Here is a 17,349-nt window from a genome sequence, read left to right as displayed (position 1 = left end):
TTTTGGACTGAATACCAGGTGTTCCAGATCCCGTTTATCTATAATGGGTATTTGCAAGACGCACTGTCTAATTATCTCTGTCTTTATTTCACCCTCTGCTGCTTCCCGCGCTCGGTGATCCGCCCATGCATTTCCTCGTTGCTCTGGGCTATGTCCTTTGGTATGGGCCAGAATATGTACAATACTGATCTTATGCGGCCCCATCAAAGCTTCCAATAATCGTTCAAGCAAAGCTACATGTTCTATTTGCTTTCCATCTGCCTTTATAAATCCCCTCTCTTTCCATGTCCTTCCAAAAGTATGTACCACTCCCCATGCATATCTTGAATCCGTCCAAATCGTCACATCCAACCCCCTGGCTAATTCCAATGCCCGGGCTAATGCCATTACCTCACATTTCTGGGCCGACCAAGTGCTAGGGAGTGCACCACTTTCTATGGTTTCTCCATCTTCTTGCACTATCGCATATCCCGATCTTCTCCTCCCCTCCTTAACATAGCTTGATCCATCTACAAACCATCTTTCACCCTCATTCAGAGGCTCTTCCCTCAAATCTTCCCGGACCTTGGCCATCAATTCTATGTCTTTGAGACAATCATGTTCCCCAGGTTCCCATTCCTGTCGCTCGCCCCTCAGAAACTCTGCTGGGTTTAAATTTCTGTCGGTTCCAATAGTTATATCAGAACCTGTCCTGAGTATACCTTCATATTGTACCAAACGCCTGTCTGTCATCCAGGCGGGCGCAGCCCCTGTCATTACTGCGCCGATCTGGTGAGGACTGTGCACTATCAGAGCCCCTCCAAAAGTCAATTTTCGACTTTCTAAAACGAGCTCTGCCGCAGCGGCCACGGCTTGAATACATGCTGGCCACCCTCTGACCACTGGTTCCAAGGTAGAACTTAGATAGGCCACTGGCTGATATCGCCCTCCCCTCTTTTGAGCCAGAACTCCTACTGCCGTCTGGGCAGTCACTGTTACGTATAAGTGGAAGGGTAATTGCAAATTTGGCAAAGCCAGAGCGGGGCTGGCTATTAAAGTTTTCTTAATCTCCTCCCATCTAATCCGATCCTCCTCATCTGATTCCACCTTTTTTTTTCTTTTAAGGGAAATTGTTTAAAAGGCGGGGGATCTGGTCCGAAAAATGTTACTCGGGACCAAACCTCTATATAAGGTTTCTCTTTTTTCCTTTTTGGTCTTCACTAGATACAGTTTCATCTGTTTTATCCAATATGGATCTGTTTCCCCATCTGGCCTCCACCGGGACTCCCCTTCTGGACCTATGGGATACTCTGGCCAGGTTACCCTACATAATTTAATCATTACTGTCTTCAATAATCCTTGACTATAGGGCTTAATCTCCTTTTCGTCCCATTCTAGTAGGACTTGTCCCAGGGGACTATTTGGATCTATTGGATCCCTGTCCTCAATCCTTGGCCCCCTTCTGCATTTACTCTGTCCCTTGCCCATTCTTTAATTAAATATGTCTCGGCTTGTAACTCTCATTCACACAATCACGCGGAATCGCCTGGCCGCTCCCCTCGCGGGAATACGGAACCGCAAGCTAATCCTCTCGCTGGGTCCTGGTCCCCAGTCCACACTCACGCGTCCGTTTGGAACCTCTCTTTCGCACTGAGACCACTCATACACCCATCCCTTCCCGGGATTCCTTTATATACTCACCCCTCTCAGTCTAGCGCCTCCTTCTCGGTCGGCTGGTAAACTGGCAGGCGTCCCTGCGGGGCGATGCAGTCCCTGACTGCAACACTTCCCAACACTATCCTGTTCGGCTTTCTGAGTTGGTGTTCCGTTCTTTAAGCCCTCGGGATCCGTCGCTACCGGGGTCTGAATAGCGGATCTCTCCGAAAATACCGGAGTGCCGGCTGATCCCCTTCCAATACCCCGATACGCAGATCGTCGAGGGCCCCACGTGGGGCGCCAAAATTGTTATATATTACTTACGTGGATTCAACAACTGAACAAGGAGACACCAAGTCAGGAATCTAGATTTCCTCTTTATTGGTACGCGTTTGCAAAGGCGGGCCCTCCGCTCCGAATTGGTGCGAAGAGCCCCGAGCATACTCCAGCACAAACATTTATACCCTATAGCTGCCGCCCCTCGTTAGAGGCTTGGCTTACAATCTACCTAGCATCATTAGACACCGCACTAATACAATAGCCAATCTACACTCTCTATTCTAACTCTGCCCTTTTATGGAATTACTCATTACTTCCCTATTCTACCTATTACTTCCCTATTCTACCTAGCCGACGTGGCATTCATACACCCACATCCCCATGTACAAATTACTGAATTCGACACACTCTATTTTCTATTCTCACAGGAACCACAGAATCCTGCACTCTCTCATCAAAGTACAGACCAATTACAGTGGTGCCCCGCAAGATGAACGCCTCGCAAGACAGAAAACCCGCTAGACGAAAGGGTTTTCCGTTTTGGAGGCGCTTCGCAAAACGAATTTCCTTATGGGCTTGCTTCGCAAGACGAAAATGTCTTGCGAGTTCCTGCGGGGTTTTTCCCCTCCCCCCGCTTTTCCTAAGCCGCTAAGCCGCTTATCAGCTGATCCGCTAAAAGCTGCTAAACTGCTAATAGCGCTAATCCGCTAAGCTGTCAATGGACTTGCTTCACAAGACAAAAAAACCGCTATACGAAGAGCCTCACGGAACGGATTAATTTCGTCTTGCCAGGCACCACTGTACACAGGTGTGGAATCCACATATTGTGGATGGTAGTGCAATGGTACACAAACTCTCTGTGTATCATAAGAACATAAGAAGTTAAGAAGAGTCTTCTGAATCAGGCTAGTGGTCCATCTAGTCCAGCTTCCTGTTCTCACAGTGGCTGACCAGACTTCGCCATGCAGAGGGCATGCAGTCCATACCCAAGCTGGTTTCCAGCAACTGGTATTCAGAAGCACTGCTGATTCCAACTGTAGTCGCAAAGGACAGCCATTATGGCTGGTAGCCATCAATAGCCCTCTCCTCCTTCTTGACTTTGTCTGGTCCTCTAAAGCCATCAGTGTTGCTGGTCATCACTGCTTCCTGCGGGAGTTCCATGCTTTCACTATGCACTGCACGAAGGACGTGGGTGGCGCTGTGGTCTAAACCACTGAGCCTCTTGGGCTTGCTGATCAGAAGGTTGGCGGTCTGAATCCCCGCGATGGGGTGAGCTCCTGTTGTTCTGTCCCGGCTCCTGCCAACCTAGCAGTTTAAAAGCACACCAGTGCAAGTAGATAAATAGGTACCGCTCCGGCGGGAAGGTAAACAGTGTTTCTATGCACTCTGGCTTCCATCACAGTGTCCCATTGCACCAGAATCGGTTTAGTCCTGCTGGCCACATGACCAGGAAAGCTGTCTACGGACAAACGCTGGCTCCCTCGCCCTGAAAGTGAGGGAGCCCCATAGTTGCCTTTGACTAGACTTAACCATCCAAGGGTCCTTTACCTTTACCTTTTGCACAAAAGATACCTTTTTTCTTTCCTGAATCTTCCAACATTCAGCTTCATTGGATGTCCACAAGTTCTAGTGCTGAGACAGAGAAAAACTTTTCTCTTATCCCAGTGTTTTGTGAGCTTCCCTGGGGGAAACTGCTCTTTAGTGCTCAATCAGAGCAAAGGGCAATTCTCCAGATTGACTTTCGCTCCCATTTAGAGTTAAAAGCATGGGTTTTCCCAGGGAAAGGAATGGGGCAAGGAAAACGCCACTCATTCCTGTGTTTTCCAGGCCCAGGATAAGTGGAAGTATGGACAAGCCACCTTTTTACTGCTGCACAGATCATTTTGTGAGATTCAGTTGCCTCCTTCTGTTTCAGCAGACGTTTTAGCATTTTTCTCTCTTTCCCTCTCCTCTCCTGCAGGACTCTGATAAATGCAGACTTCAGCGAAATCAAAGAAGCCGCCTTTGCTCACCTCCCGTTCCTGCAGTTCCTGTATGTCTTTCTGCCTGTTTGTTTCCCCTGGTTTTGTCTTTGGGGAGGAGGGTTCTTGTTACCCTGAGTTGTCACAGCGCTGCTTAGCCAGCCAAAGAACTTTACCATTAGAGTGACTGCCTAGGCTAGTACAGTGGTACCTCGGGTTACGAACTTATCCCGAGTTAAGTTCTTAACCTGAGGCATGCTTTCGCTAATGGGACCTCCCGCTGCCGCCGCACTGCTGCTGCGCGATTTCCGTTCTCATCCTGGGGCAAAGTTCTCAACCCGAGGTACTACTTCCTGGTTAATGGAGTTTGTAACCAGAGGTGTTTGTAACCCGAGGTACCACTGTAATTGGGCAAAGGGCAGGAGTTTTCCATGGCAGCAGATGAGAGAGGACATCCTTTCTGCCTTGACACATTAACTTTGGCAGCTTAGAAACGGCAGTGGTTGGAATTTGGACTCTGCAATACAGTGGTACCTCGGGTTACATACGCTTCAGGATACATACGCTTCAGGTTACAGACTCTGCTAACCCGGAAATAGTACCTCGGGTTAAGAACTTTGCTTCAGGATGAGAATAGAAATCATGCTCCGGTGGCACAGTGGCAGCAGGAGGCCCCATTGGCTAAAGTGCTGCTTCAGGTTAAGAACAATTTCAGGTTAAGAAGGGACCTCCGGAACGAATTAAGTACTTAACCCGAGGTAACACTGTATAGTTAATGCCACAGGGCAAGACACTAATAGAATTGCTTTTGCACCCAACTGGAGTGGGAAACATCTGGTTTTCACGAGCCTTTGTTTTCCTTCTGTCCATTTCAACTAAACTGTCTGGAGTTCCTTTCACAGTCAAGATAACTTCCCATGAGATAAGTTTACTAGGTCAAAGCAGAGCATAGCTCTTGTGGAACTGGAATTCCTTGCAAGTTCTTAGCTCCTTTACAAGTCGAGAGGAACTCTGCATAACCCGAGCTGCCAGTTGGTACTTTTCTTCTCTAGAATAGAGCCTCATCCCCTACATGCCTACTCGGCTGCTTCAGTTGACAGAATTGGCACCATTACCCTTTGGAACTCCCTGCCTCTTGAGACCATGCAGGTGCCTTTGCTGTACTTTTTGGCACCTACTAAAAACACTTTTTATTTAGACAAGCCTACCCAGGTGGTGCAAGTTTAAATCAGTTTTTATTCTATTGTTATTTTAACTTTTTGAAAGTCTTAAAGTTGTTCATTTTTCTTACTGATAGTTTTATTGTTTTATCTTTTTTCCCTAAACCTCTTTGAGTGCGGGGTTTTTTTGTGATCAAGTAGTATATACATTTTATTAAATGAATAAATAAATATTCTGCAATGTGCAGAGCAGGTCATCAGTCCTGAAGGCACACCACCTGCGGGGTCACTGGCAAATCAGTTTAGGGGGGGGAAATCCCCTCCTACCCTTACCTTAAATATGTCAATCAGACCTTGAACGAGGTGGGAGGCAGCATTTACTGATTTTTAAAAAAAAGTATTTTTAGACAGCTTTTCAGAAAAAGTAAGGAGAAAAACCCTCCCAGAGAGGCTTATAAGTATCAATAATAAGAACACTCCTTACACCTTACATTCTAAAAGTCACAACACAAAAGGGAAAAGGATTGGGAAGTGGGGGGACAAACCCAGGCTTTAGTTCCTATTTACAGAATTATTATTTTTTTGTTGCACATTTATTTATTTTTATTCACTTTTATTAAACATACATTACATACAAAAAACAAAACAAAGAAAAAAACACAACTTACATTGGATATTTTTAGATTATAGTTATTACAGTATCCATAATCAAATTATCAAACATCTAGAATAAATGTGTATTATATAAAAAGAAATAGAGAGAGAGAGAGAAAAGAAAAAAAGAAAAAGAAAAATGAATGACAATGAAACCAAAAAATTTACAAGACTAAAAATACCTATCAAACCAAAAGCATTATTTTGTTAATTCAAACCAGTACCAGGGTATGCTCCTCACAAAGTTCCTCCTACTGGATTGAACCCCCTTTTTTAATTTGTTGGTTTGTTGACTTCCGTCTGCTCTCTGGTTTCAATTCAGCCATTGCTATCTTTGATCTGTATTTAATTATTGGTCTCCATCTTCGGATACCTCTGTCTAAACACAGCCAAGTGTTATTGTTGGAACCACGTTTGTTCAAGTAATTTTTAAAACATTCCCACATTCATGTGATGAGCAACTGGGATGGAATAAAGGAGGAGGAGGGATGCTGGTGGCGCTGTGGGTTAAACCACTGAGCCTCTGGGCTTGCCGATCAGAAGGTCGGGGGTTCAAATCCCCGCAATGGAGTGAGCTCCCGTTGCTCGGTCCCTGCTCCTGCCAACCTAGCAGCTCAAAAGCACGTCAAAGTGCAAGTAGATAAATAGGTACCACTCCGGCGGGAAGGTAAACGGTGTTTCTGTGCGCTGCTCTGGTTCGCCAGAAGCGGCTTAGTCATGCTGGCCACATGACCCGGAAGCTGTCTGAGGACAAACGCCGGCTCCCTCCGCCTATAGAGCGAGATGAGCGCCGCAACCCCAGAGTCGGCCACGACTGATGGTCAGGCGTCCCTTTACCTTTACCTTTTAAAGGAGGAGGAAAGCTTAAAGTTGCTGGTCTCTCAACTAAGAGGCGCTGAGCTCCCATCTCTCCCTCTTCTGAAGCCATTTCCTTGTGATACTCCAAGCAAAATCCTAGAATTGTAGAAGAGTTGGAAGGGATCCAAGGGTCATCTAGTCCAACCCCCGCAACACAACATGAAATGTTGAATGAATGAATTTTATTATTACTGTCACAGACCAGTTCCGGCTCACTTACAATATCAGAAAAATCAACAGGGATACATTGAATTGCAATTGGGTTTAACAGAGGCAATTCAGATATAACAGCAGTTAAAAAATATACATTAAATCTTAATCACTAAAATATAACCTAAAATTGTCATTTAAAACATTAATCATTTTGGTAGTACAGCTTGTTCCCTAAGTTTTATGGCAGTCGCACAGAATTTGACATGAAACGTTAAGCCAAGCATTCCTAGGGTTTACTGTCCCATCTCACCGCCTTAACACCGTCTCTTTTCTCTTTGCAGCTTATTGAATTCCAACAAGTTTTCCTTGATTGGGGACAATGCGTTCACCGGACTCTCCCACCTGCAGTACCTGTAAGGGTCACTTTTCTCTAGCCGCTACAAGGGGACACACTGGGACAACAGTTGTAGTAGGAAGAAGTGCCAGGAACAGGGGGAAAGGGGAGAACTGATGTTTATAAGCCCTAGGAACAACAAAATACACGACAAAGGTCACACATCTTATTCCAGTTCCAGCCATGCACATCCTCACACAGCTAGTGGAGGGCTGGCAGGGGGTGGGGAGGGGGTGTCAATGACCATGAGACTTTCAAAAGCTGGTGTAATAAACATAAATCTGCCCTTGTTCCCTTATGGGAGACACAAGAGCCCTTATAGAGTCCTTTGTAGGTTCTCCATCGATCGGAGTAAATAACAGAGGCCAACCAGAGAATACTGAGAAGCAAAGCAGCTTGTAAGCCTGATCTTTATTGAACTGTTGCAACAAGGTGCTCCCCTCTCATGCAGGAAAGGAGGAGGACCCCAGAACAAAGGTGTGTCCACCCTTATATAGACATTTTAAATTGCCCACCTTAGAGTCCAAGACCATCCCCAGATACATCATACCTACATCACAGAAAGGGCGGTCTACAACAGAAATCTGAGTGCGTTGTTTACCTCCTGTCTGGCAGGTTACCTGTTAATTGATTGGATCCCCTGGGGAGCCTGGCCAGTCTTTTGTAATGACAAATACTTAGTTCCTGAGCCAGGTCACAGGCTCACCCTATTCATACACAGACATACCCTTAAAAGACAGGATTTGTGAACAAAACGCCAATGGGGAGGCTCCCCCACCTCCTCTCTACTTGCAGAGAAAACATTTGGTCAGTTTGGGAGTGAAAATGGTTTCAGGGCGGTCCTCCTGTGCTGCTCCAGACATGTGGTCCACACATCTATGTATGTGCTTGGTTGGTACATTTATGAACATTATATATATATATATATATATATATATATATATATATATATGACCTTAAATTTTTTATTTCACCGATGTCAGTCAAGCTCATAGTTTTTGTTGAATTCATTAAACAAAATCTACAGTTAATGGGGGTTTGAATCAATGTGCAATTAACTGCTAATGTTTTGAATTTTATTCAAGATTTTATTATCTTCCTTGGTGGGTTTTGCAAACTGCTGTTCTGAATTATGTTTTTTTTTTTTTTTAAGGATAGGGTAGTTGGTATTTTGGATGAGTTTATGGAACCAAGGCAGGGCTGTGGCCTACAAAAAGCACTGGAGTCCCTGGGTGAGAATATGTCTTTCTCTTTGCCTTCAGGTTCATCGAGAACAATGATATCCAGGCTCTGTCGAAAAACGCCTTTCGTGGCCTCAAGTCCTTGACACACCTGTGAGTTGCCACTTGGGCAGAAGAATCTGTAGACTTGGCCTTGCATGCTACCTAAGAGTAACTTGTGCACTCCTGGCAGTGTGGGACATGCTTGCTAGAATAATAATGAAGCTTAGGGGTTTATTTTTGGTGGGGTCAAGATATAATTTTGGAGATGTTAATTTTGATGTTATAGAATCATAGACTTGTAGAGCTAGAAATCCCCCAAGATGCATCTAATCCAGCTCTCTGCAGTGCAGGAATCACATTATTATTGATGTTAATTTTTTGTATTGATGTTAATTTTTTGTATCTCTATTTGTGGATCTTATTATGACTTGTTTGGGGGAGGTGTTAAATTATATTGCTTGTGTTTTTTTTATTGCTTATGACTACTTTTGTTGTATTTTTGTAATTATGCAATTCTTTTCACACTGTGCTCCTTGAGCATGGTTTTTAACTATGGGGAGGCAGCATACGAATGAATTATGATGATCATGAAGACATGGCTCAAATGGTCAGGGATAATAATAATAATAATAATAATAATAATAATTTTATTATTTATACCCCTCCCATCTGGCTGGGTTTCCCCAGCCACTCTGGGTGGCTTACAGCACATAAAAAAATGGTAAAACATTAGACATTAAAAACTTCCCGATACAGGGTTGCCTTCAGATGTCAGACAGTTGTTTATTTCCTTTACATCTGATGGGAGGGCATTCCACAGGGCGGGTGCCACTACCGAGAAGGCCCTCTGCCTGGTTCCCTGTATCTTCGCTTCTCGCAGGGAGGGAACAGCCAGAAGGCCCTCGGCGCTGGATCTCAGTGTCCAGGCTGAACGATGGGGGTGGAGACGCTCCTTCAGGTATACTAGATTTGTCCAGGAGGTAGGGGAGAGCTTCTGCATTCAAAGGGCAGGATGCATTGTGCCCACAGAGGTATTGCAACATCTTCCTGCAGGATTCTTGTCCATGAGGGTTGGCTGGGTCACATGGTGTCTGTAGAAGCAGCAGAGTTTGACTTTGCATACCCTCCAACATTTCTCCAAAAGCAGGAGCTTCTGGGATCAAATCAGAAACCGGGATGGCTTCTGACATTCCAGGACTTTCCCTGGAAAATTGGGACACTGGGAGGGTCTGCCTTTGCCCCAGCAGCAGTAGCAACCACCAACCTGGATGGTTTTAAAAGAGGATTAGACAAATTCCTGAAAGAAAAGGCTATCAATGGCTCCTAGCCACAATGGCTATGCTTCTGAATACCGGTTGCTGTAAATGGCAGGAGGGGAGAGTGTGGGAATGTTCAGGGATGCAGGAGAGGATATATTGTTTGATTATATCCTTTCCAACTTGTGTTAACTAGTTATACAATTTAGCAGACTAACATTCCCCTTTTTAAACTTGCACACTGGATGCATTTGCTCAGGCTCGCTAAAGCCTCTAAAATAAGTTACCTGGTAATTTCCCCTTTAGTCCCTCATAAAAGAAATAGACACGACACAGTCTTCTATAAAAGAGTTTACTCACTCACATTCTGTTCACAGATGGATCCCAGAAGGCAGACTTAAGTTACAAAAATAATATACACCTGGAAACTATCCCATAAGGAGACAGCTCCTTTGTCCTTTCTTGGCTGCAAGCCAAGAGCATCTTAGGCTAAGCAGATGTTGCTTCTTCGACGAATGTAGTCAGAGAGAGAGAGATGGCGGCCTCCGCTGAGGTATTTTGTTACCTGCATAGGTGAGGTCATGCCCACATCTGGTCAAATGTAGAGGAAGCCTGTCCCAGCCTAGGAGGAAACAGGAAGTTCCGACTGGCTGGTCCAGACACCCCCTTTTTATGTCTACTCTAGGGATGTTGTACTTGACTGCTCTGTGTTTCACATCCCACAGAGAGGGCTCTTGTGCTCAGGTCCTGCTTGTAGGCTCCTCACTGGGGCATCTGGTTGGCCACTGTGGGAATGGGAATCTGGACTAGATGGACCTCTGGCCTGATTCTGCAGGCTCTTCTTACATCCTTATGTTCCTCAGGAGCAGCAAAGAGGGGAACCCCTGGAACAACCCAACATTCACGTCTTCCTTTTTTCCAGGTCTTTGGCCTACAACAATCTGCAGACGCTGCCCAGAGGCCTCCTGAAACCGCTGGACATCTTGAGCGACCTGTAAGGTTCCTTCCCACTTTGGTGCAAGTAATTCTACTCCCTGCGCCTTTTGCAATTGCAAATATTGCAATGTCCTCCCATATTTGTGGCCCACAAGTTCGTGGCAAGCTGCAAGAATTTCACCATATATGAAAGACCCACCGTTGTAATTAAATTAACCACAGTCCAAGCACTGACTGGGAAGGGCTTGCTGAAAAAGGGTGAGCCAAGCAGAATGGACCAATTTAAATTGGAGCAGCAAGACGCACCCGGTTAAATAATTTGATTTCATTTGTGGGGAATAGGAGAGCATTAAGCATATGTACAATTCTCCTTTTCAAGATCAGTGAGACTTAAAAGCACCAACTTCACTTTAAAGCAACATGTTCTTTACACAATAGTAGCGGATTTGGGCTACCATAATATTGCTGTCCAGCGAGACCACAGCACAGTAAAAGTGGAACGAGACCCAGAACATTTGTGGTTATCAAATTTCAACAGGGAGTCTCAGGGTGGGCATTGACTGGAAATGAAGCAGACATTCTTTTCACTGTGCATTTATTATTATTATTTGTGTCCATAATGCTGTTGGGGTGATCAAACGCTATCGTACTTTCAACACTAATTTCAATACATGAAAAAGTTTGGGGGTAGTTACACTGCTTCATTTCCAATCAGGGCATAACCTGTAACTTCCAGCTGAAATCCTGTAATTTTCATAAAGCAAATATTCTAGGGTTGGTGTTGTTTTTGTCTTGCTTTTCTTGCACTTAGAGCCATTCCAGACATCAATAATTATTATTTGTTTATTATGTGGTAGCATTAAAGAAGACCACAGAAAAAACTAGATAAGCAGGATAAGTCTACACTGACAAGCAAATGATTTATGAGATCAGCATTATCATTGGCGAAGATGGACAGCAAACAAATCCTATTTGGATTTTCAAAGCACAGGGGATTTCTGTACTTAGGGAGTGTTAGCATCGCCCTTGAGCCAGTGTCACCAACTGGACTCATGCACTTCAAACCCGACTGGGCTAGGCGAGCTGGGTAGCACTTCCAGAGACCACCAGGTCAAAGTGCTGTGGACTCACAGCTTAGAGTTGTGAGCACTGGATTCACTTCCACGATATAGTCGTCGCACAGCAGAGTATAGCAGAGTCTGGCAGTGTATAAACAACTCGGAGAGCAGCTCTGTAGAATATCTTCTTTTATTCTATAACTACAACTATAATACAAAACTATATACAGAGCTAAATAGGTCTAAGCATAAATGAATGCTGCACTGAGTGTCTGCAGCTGCTCTTAGCAGCAACCTTATCTCTACACACGATCTCTAACACTCAGTCTCTCTCTCTCTCCGACTGACTGACTGACTGACTTGGTGCTGGAGCTGAATAAGTAGAAAGCAGAACACTGCTCCTCCTCTCTGGAGAATCAGCAGACTTGTCAGGAGATTCTTGGATATGGGAGGGGTGAAATCTCCTCAGGGAGGAGAGTGCGGGGCACAGTGGTAGTTGGAGAATGCTGGATCAGATTTGCAATCTTGCCTTTGGATTGGGTGACTGCTCTTAAATTACCGTATTTTTCACTCTATAGGACGCACCGGACCATAGGAGGGGGAGAACAGGGGAAAAAAAAATCTCTCCCTCTCTGCTCAGCGCCCCTTCAGTGAAGCGGCAGGAGAAACAGAGCCCCTTCCATTTCTCCTCCCGCTTCGCTGAAGGGGCGCTGCGCAGCTCTCCCTCTCTGCTGAAGCCAGGAGAGTCTTGCTCTCCCAGCTTCAGCAAAAGGAACCCGAAGCCTGCGGAGCGCAGCACGAGGTCCTGCTGCACTCCAAAGGCTTCAGGCAGCTATCCCTGAAGCCTGGAGAGCGAGAGGGGTCGGTGCGCACCGACCCCTCTCGCTCTCCAGGCTTCAGCAAAAGCAACGCAAAGCCTCCAGAGCGCGGAGGGAGCGCTCCCTCTGTGCTTCGGAGGCTTTGAGTTGCTATCACTGAAGCCAAGGAGCCTGCATTCGCTCCATAGGACGCACACACATTTCCCCTTAATTTTTGGAGGAGAAAAAGTGCGTCCTATAGAGCGAAAAATACGGTAGCCAATTTGTGGGTGGAGGTGATTGCTCCTGAATTGCCTCTCTCTCTGACAGAGACCTCCGGGGCAATTCGTTGACCTGTGACTGCAACATCAAGTGGCTAGTGGAATGGATGGAAAGCACCAACACAAGCATCCCCGCCGTCTTCTGTGGGAGCCCGGCTCAGTATCAAGGCCAGAAGATCCGGGACCTGCCCCTCAAGGACTTTGACTGCGTCACCACAGGTAGGAACAGGTGGTGTTTGCATGGCCTTCTGGGAAATAGAATGGCACCCAGAAGCAGCGCTACATCTACAGATTTTGCTGGGGGGTGGGGGGAGGAACCCTGCCTTGCCATCCCCTTCTCCTGCAGATTTGTGCCTGACATGACCACTGTTCTGGTTGTCTCACTACAAACCTGTGGAGGTTCAGAAAAGAGCAACCGAAATGATCAAAGGGACGAAGCGACTCTCGCATTGGAAAAAGTCGCACTGTTTGGATCAGGCATAGGGAAACTCGGCCCTCCAGATGTTTTGGGACTACAACTCCCATCATCCCTGACCACTGGTCCTTTTAGCTAGGGTATCGGCAGAGAAGGCTGCAGCCAGGAGGTCTTAACCTACAACATTCCAGCTGACCTTATCAGAGAGCCTCCATATCTTGCATATCCTTGGGATACTCCCCTTGCTCTCCTGGCCAGAAAGAAAAGAAAACGGAGAGGGCGTAAGCAGAAGAGGGGCTGTAGGGCCGGACTACGAGTGAGGCTAAGTAAAAATCCTCACAAGCCTGCACTGCCAAGTCTCCTTGTATCAAATGTTAGATCTTTACCCAACAAGGTAGAGGAGTTGGAACTTATTACCTCTCGGCAGAAAAGTATCCGGGACTGTTGTGTTATGGTCCTTTTAGAGACGTGGCTGGATTCCTCCTTTCCACAGGGACTTTTGCAGCTAGAAGGACGCTCAGTAATTAGAGCGGATAGAACCGCCGAATCCGGGAAGAGTAGAGGAGGAGGAATCTGCGTTTATATAAATAACAACTGGAGCTCGGACATTAAACAAATGGACATGCATTGTTCTCCTGACTTGGAGTACCTAGTGGTGAAGTGCCGCCCTTTTTATTTGCCACGTGAGTTTAATGTTGTCATAATAACAGCGGTGTATATACCTCCCGATGCAAATACTACTACAGCTATGGGTCACCTGCTAACTGCTATTAGCAAAAAAGCAGCGGGCCCACCCGGATGGAGCATTTGTGGTTGCTGGTGATTTCAATCGAGCCGATTTAAGGACTGTGCTTCCTAAGTTCCATCAGTATGTTGATTGTCCCACTAGGGGGGGAAATACCCTAGACCGAGTATATAGCAACATCATGCATGGATACAAGACCAAGCCCTTGCCCAATTTGGGACAGTCAGACCACATATCCTTACTTATGATACCATCATATAGACCTCTCGTACGCAGAATTAGACCATCAACTAGAGAGATACGAGTGTGGCCAGCAGGTGCACCCGAGCAACTTCAAGATTGCTTTCGGAACACTGAATGGTCACTTTTTGTGGAGAATAATGTGGACACATACGCTTCAATAGTACTGTTCTATGTCAAAAGCTGCATTGATGTCGTTACTACCACCAAACAAATACGGGTGTTTCCTAACAACAAGCCCTGGCTAAACAGGGATGTGTATCTTCTGCTAAAGGCAAGGAATGCTGCTTTTCACTCTGGCGATGCGCAACAGTATAGAGAAGCTAGAGCCAAACTGAAAAAGGGCATTAGGGATGCTAAAGCCATGTACTGCCGGAGGATCGAAAAGCATTTTGAGAGCTCCGACCCTCGTCGTGTATGGCAAGGCCTGCGACAAATTACAGGGCAAAATATTAAAAACGAACTGGCTAACAGCAGTGCGCACCTGGCTGATCAGCTGAATCAATTCTTCAGTCGTTTTGAGGTGGGAACTGGAACCACCTTCACTACAGCATTGGCTACCAGCACACCATCAGGAACTATTACTGATAAACAACCACTTTTATTACAGACCTCCGACGTACAACGTGCTTTTCGGAGCATTAATACTAGGAAGGCAGCTGGACCGGATGGAATTATGGGACGAGTTATTAGGGACTGTGCTGCAGAATTGGCTGGTGTATTTACGGACATTTTTAATCTATCCCTGTCGCAGGGTTCTGTCCCTACCTGCCTGAAGACATCGATTATAGTGCCAGTCCCTAAACAGTCAGTGGTGGTATCTCTCAATGATTACAGACCAATAGCCCTAACATCTGTCGTTATGAAATGCTTTGAGAGATTGGTGCTAGATTATATTAAGGCTGGTCTTCCATCCACTCTAGACCCGTTCCAGTTTGCATACAGAAGGAATAGATCTACTGATGATGCTATTTCCATCGCTGTCCATACTGTACTGAGTCATCTAGAACGACAGGGAACCTACGCAAGGCTGTTGTTTGTGGACTACAGTTCTGCCTTTAATACAATTCTACCAGACAGGTTATTCCTTAAAATGACCAATTTGGGTATACATCAGAAGATCTGCTTGTGGGTAAGGAATTTCCTGACCGATAGGCCGCAGACAGTGAGAATGGGACCTTACCACTCTCCTACTCTAGTATTAAGCACAGGAGCCCCTCAGGGGTGTGTGTTAAGCCCCTTCCTCTATTCCCTGTACACATTTGACTGCACCCCACTGTATAAGTCCAACACAATCATCAAATTTGCGGATGATACAACAGTGGTGGGGCTCATTAGTGAGAATGATGAGGCTGCTTATAGGAAAGAAGTACAGGGGTTAATTCAGTGGTGTAAAGAAAATAATCTTATGCTTAACACCAAAAAAACCAAAGAACTCATAATTGATTTTAGGCGAAAGAAAAGTGTAGTTTTACCATTGCACATAAATGGCGAGGAGGTGGAGAGGGTTGGTAGTTTTAAATACCTGGGCACTTACATCTCTGAGGACCTCTCATGGACTGCAAATATTAATATGGTTGTGAGGAAGGTACAGGGGAGGTTGTATTTCCTGAGAATGCTCAGAGGACTGAATCTATCTCAGCACCTGCTTCTGTCCTATTATCATAGTATCATTGAGAGTGTCTTAACCTATAGTATATTATCGTGGTATGGGAGCAGCTCTGGAATGGATAAAAAAGCCTTACAGAGAATAATTAAAATTGCCCAGAATGTTATTGGGCTCCAACTACCAACCCTGGATGAGATCTTCACGTCTCGCAGCTTGAAGAAGTCACACAATATCCTGAGAGATCCCACCCATCCTGCTCACAACCTCTTTGAACTGTTGCCTTCGGGCAGAAGATATAGGACAATGAAAACACGAACCACACGCCTCCTGAATAGTTTCTATCCAAGAGCTCTGATTGCACTAAACAATGATCTCAGGGCCAGTTGTAAGAAATAGCAAGCAGTGAGTAGTAAGGAATGAGATAGGTTTTAGGTTATGCTATGCTTCTAATAGGTTGTGTTATATTCTGGATTATGTATGTTTTAATAGATTATGTCTGAATAGGATGAGAGTGTTGGAGATACGTGCAAATGTGTATGTGAATCCGGTCTTGGGTGTTTGATTTTCGTTGTTGTGTATACTGTGTATATACGGACAATGACAATAAATTTATCTAATCTAATCATGGGAGTTGTAGTTCTAAAACTTCTGGAGGGCCAAGTTTGCCTATGCCTGGTTTGGAACTTCTTTGTTGAGAGAAAAGGCGAATAAGAAGTGTCATGACTGACTTTATAAAACTATGCCAACCTCCGTGTCAGGATCTCTGGCAGGCATGAGCAAGCTCCAATACAAATTAATGAGTCTCTGGCAGGTTTGTAGTACATTTATTTACAATTAACATACAGAGAGCGGCACCAAGTGAGCCTCCCTTGGTAACTAGTTGCTCACTCTGAATCTCCGCCCCTTCCACAGCACAAAGCACGCCAAAGTCCAGTCCTTCCTCCCTTGCACTTCTGTTGCATTTCAACTTTTTCAGCCCTCCTGGTTTGGGGGGAAGGTGGATGGACTTTCCCTCCACTCTCAAATGAAGAGCCTTCTAAACGCTGCCTCCCTTCTGGTTGCATAGCAACCCCCTGAAAGCCGTCTGATTCCTCCCCCGCCCGCCGACTGTGAGCCTTTTGAGTCTACTATTTTATCTACGACTGGAAACGCAGGAGGAAAGGGGGTGAAACTAACCCACTCTTGCTTTATCTGTGACTGCATTACCTCATCTTCAGAGTCAGACACTTCCCAGGCATCCAGCTCAGTCACATCCCTGACACTCCGGTTTGGAGAAAAGGGTTAGGTACGAGGAGAGGCAAAGAGAAGGTCACATGAAAAATCATGCTCAGTGTGGAGAAAATGAATAGAGAAACTGAAATATACTCGGAGTTGAGTGTGGATTTCATGCTCTTTATTCAGCTCATAGTAGTGAGGAATGCCAGTTCCCCCGAAATGTCTGCTTTATATACATTATTTACACAATGGGCACCACATGTTTGGCTAATTCTGGGATTCTCCTGTAAGCCAATCAGGATGCGGCTTCACTTCCACCTGGAGTTGGATTGGGTGGCTTCCTGCATTCTGAATCCTATTGTTCTAGGACCAATCAGACTGCTGCAATTTGGATCCTATTCAACTCAGTACATAACAGAAAAATTTTTCTCCCTCTTTCATAACACTGGAACTCATGCACATCCAGTGAAGCTGAATGTC

At 45.4% G+C, this 17,349-nt stretch overlaps 1 protein-coding gene and 1 long non-coding RNA gene across 2 annotated transcripts in view; one reads left to right on the top strand and one right to left on the bottom strand.

The window, feature by feature from the left end:
• Positions 1-17,349, bottom strand: part of LOC307222423 — a 56,404-nt gene that overhangs the window by 16,555 nt on the left and 22,500 nt on the right. The gene's annotated exons all lie outside the window — the stretch shown is intronic.
• LGI3 (leucine rich repeat LGI family member 3) overlaps positions 1-17,349 on the top strand; it is a 38,222-nt gene that overhangs the window by 14,532 nt on the left and 6,341 nt on the right. Inside the window, exons 2-6 of the mRNA XM_079987515.1 lie at positions 3,875-3,946; positions 7,042-7,113; positions 8,357-8,428; positions 10,496-10,567; positions 12,695-12,864. Coding sequence (XP_079843641.1) covers positions 3,875-3,946; positions 7,042-7,113; positions 8,357-8,428; positions 10,496-10,567; positions 12,695-12,864 — 458 coding nt within the window. The remainder of the gene's footprint in view (positions 1-3,874; positions 3,947-7,041; positions 7,114-8,356; positions 8,429-10,495; positions 10,568-12,694; positions 12,865-17,349) is intronic.

This window comes from Podarcis cretensis, assembly GCF_951804945.1.
Source record: "Podarcis cretensis genome assembly, chromosome: 8".
NCBI lineage: Eukaryota > Metazoa > Chordata > Lepidosauria > Squamata > Lacertidae > Podarcis > Podarcis cretensis.
The sequence above is the reverse complement of the archived record's forward strand: the minus strand, read 5'-3'. Positions and strand labels throughout refer to the sequence as shown.